Source organism: Sinocyclocheilus rhinocerous, unplaced genomic scaffold, assembly GCF_001515625.1.
Source record: "Sinocyclocheilus rhinocerous isolate Xijiao unplaced genomic scaffold, SAMN03320098_v1.1 scaffold2594, whole genome shotgun sequence".
NCBI classification, from domain to species: domain Eukaryota; kingdom Metazoa; phylum Chordata; class Actinopteri; order Cypriniformes; family Cyprinidae; genus Sinocyclocheilus; species Sinocyclocheilus rhinocerous.
The window spans coordinates 148,238-150,840 of NW_015665225.1; the positions used below are offsets into that span (position 1 = coordinate 148,238).

General features: G+C 41.5%; 1 protein-coding gene across 1 annotated transcript in view; it reads right to left on the bottom strand.

The window, feature by feature from the left end:
• The window catches only part of LOC107731306 (methyl-CpG-binding domain protein 2-like), a 34,357-nt gene extending 32,494 nt beyond the window's left edge, over positions 1-1,863 (bottom strand). Inside the window, exon 1 of the mRNA XM_016542359.1 lies at positions 1,712-1,863. Coding sequence (XP_016397845.1) covers positions 1,712-1,827 — 116 coding nt within the window. The 5' untranslated portion in view covers positions 1,828-1,863. The remainder of the gene's footprint in view (positions 1-1,711) is intronic.
• Between the last annotated feature and the right edge of the window lie 740 nt (positions 1,864-2,603).

Below are 2,603 nucleotides of genomic sequence, written 5' to 3' on the forward strand. Positions count from 1 at the left end.
TGTGTGTGTGTGTGTGTGTGAGTGTGTGTGTGTGTGAGTGAGTGAGTGAGTGAGTGAGTGAGTGTGAGAGTGTGTGAGTGTGTGTGTGAGAGTGTGTGAGTGTGAGAGTGTGTGTGTGTGTGTATGAGTGTGTGTGTGAGCGAGCGAGCGAGCGTGCGCATGCGTGCGTGTGTGATCCTGGCATGCAAATTAATTAAGATTGTATATGCTACAAATTAAACAAAATAAATTCTGTATTTAATATTAACCAAATATTTAATATAATTATTTTAAATATTAAAATATTGTATACAAGGTAAATGTTAGCTTTTGATTCTCTATATTTTAAAAATATGGTTCTACATACAATCCGGGTCCTTTTGCCACACATAAATTGCAATTTATAAAGCAATCTTTTGCATGCAATTTGCAAAGAGAAATTTATAATGCAATTATTAACAGGGAAAAAAAATCACTAAAGATTTGTTTGTTTTTTGAGCTGAGTAACTAATAATGAAATCATGCAAATACAGTTCTAAGGACAAAAAAAAGATGGTCAGTAAATCTTCTCAAGTCTGATTGCATGTAAATAATATGTAAACAATAAATACATTTAAAAAATTATATTTACATTACATGCAGCATATATTGTCACATGACCTCATTATGTATAATTCAGTGAGGAGTGTGCAGTTATCTTTTCAGATATATAAAACAAATCAGATAGAAACACACTCCAGTCATCTGAATAAAGACGAGATGATTCGCTTGAGGGTTTTGAGAAGTGAAACTCACACTTTTCATTTGACTAACTTCAGTAAGGCTCCAAAATAACACCAGCCAGTCAGACTATATCAGTATAACATCAGCTCGTTCTAGCTCAAAACCGCCCGCTTAGACAGAAAAGGGACTACTTATTCCTCAAAATCACTCATTTTATAAACCAGGTTTAAACAGATCAGACCGGAACTACAGATCTGCACCGTTTCTGAACCAAGCACACATCAAACAGACTGAGACCAGCTCAAAACCACAACTGAACACGTGTGAGCTCAGAAACACATCATCAGAGCCGAAACCGAACACGTCAATTACTGCGACACAATGCTGATACGTCATCAACATCATGCTCCGTGGAGGATCTGATACTCATGATAACTGTCCAATAGCCTGGGATCATCTGCTGGACACATGAGCAGCTCATGCACCTCTAATAAAGTCTCTTACTCACTTTAACACGACTGAATCACTCACACATCAAGGTCACGGCCTCAGCGTGTTCAAACAGGAACAACACTCCAGAAAGAAGAACTAGTGACGGACTGATGAATCTGCTGATATCTGACATTTTTCACTGGAAAAACCTGCTGTAGGATTTAGTGTTATTTTGTGTGTGTGTGTGTGTGTGTGTGTGAGAGAGAGAGTTTATATAACAGATTGTTTACTTATAAATGATTAACAGCAATTGCTTCAAATATGTGTATTCTGAGTGTCTCTAGCAATAACAGTTCAGAGTTTAAAGCTGAGCACTCAACAGGTGACGCTCAGAGGAAGCGCTCGAGCTCATCACACGCGTGCTGTAATGCAGTGACGTCACGGCGCAGGAGTTACAATGTATCTCTCCAGCGAGTTCAGCGCTTCTTCTGGATACAATATAACGCTTTAACGCGCGCGCTTCAAACAAACTCGCGAACATACAGAAAAATATATATTAAAAAAAAAAAAGACTTACCTGTAATAATACACATCACTCTTCCCAGCGCTCAGCCCGGACTTCCGGATCACTTCTTCCTTCTTCCAGCCGGGTGGAAGCGCCGGACAGTCCGTCTTCTTCCTCTCCATGATCATTGATTGATCGATCAGCTCGATCGGAAGTGTTAATATCTGAGCTTCCTCTCCATGATCATTGGTTGATCGATCAGCTTGATCAGAAGAGTTAATATCCGAGAGCTGCGATGCTGGCGCGTGAGTGACGCTCGCTAACGGGCTAGTGTAGTAGTTCGTTAGCTGCTGAGTTATCAACCGGAGGACTCGTTCTCGGCTCACAGCCGCCAGAGAGCCGCCGGACGCGTCGTTCACGCGAGCTCCTCAGCGATCAGAATCTGCGTATGATCCGTGTGTAACGCAGCTGTGACGCGTTGAAATTTCAGCACTTCCCACACGAGTCCTGGCAACCGCACGCCCCGCCCCCCGCTGACCCGAAAGCCCCGCCCCCATGACAGACGCACGCCCCGCCCCCTGTGCTGAATGATATACTGCAGCATCTAATCAGGGGCCATTCATTGAAGACAAGATACACAAACACATTTTACAATCAAAACCTTTGAAGTTTGTACAGTCTGAATTCATAACAATAAAGTTTAGTGTCGAAAATGTAGTCCAAAAACTATTCTATCACTTTGCTGGTGTGAAATGTGGTTGCAAAAGGCCGTGCATCCTCTAAAATCACTTATACACCAGTTTACTAAAAACATAACGTAGAAAAGTGAGTTAGTTCTGAGAATGCTATTTTAAGAGCGCAAAACAGCAATGAATCACATCCTTTCCCACTAGAATCATGTTTGTGACATAGTTTTGTGATGACGAGAGGTGAAGGAATGTCTGAGGTTCAGCTGTTACCCAAT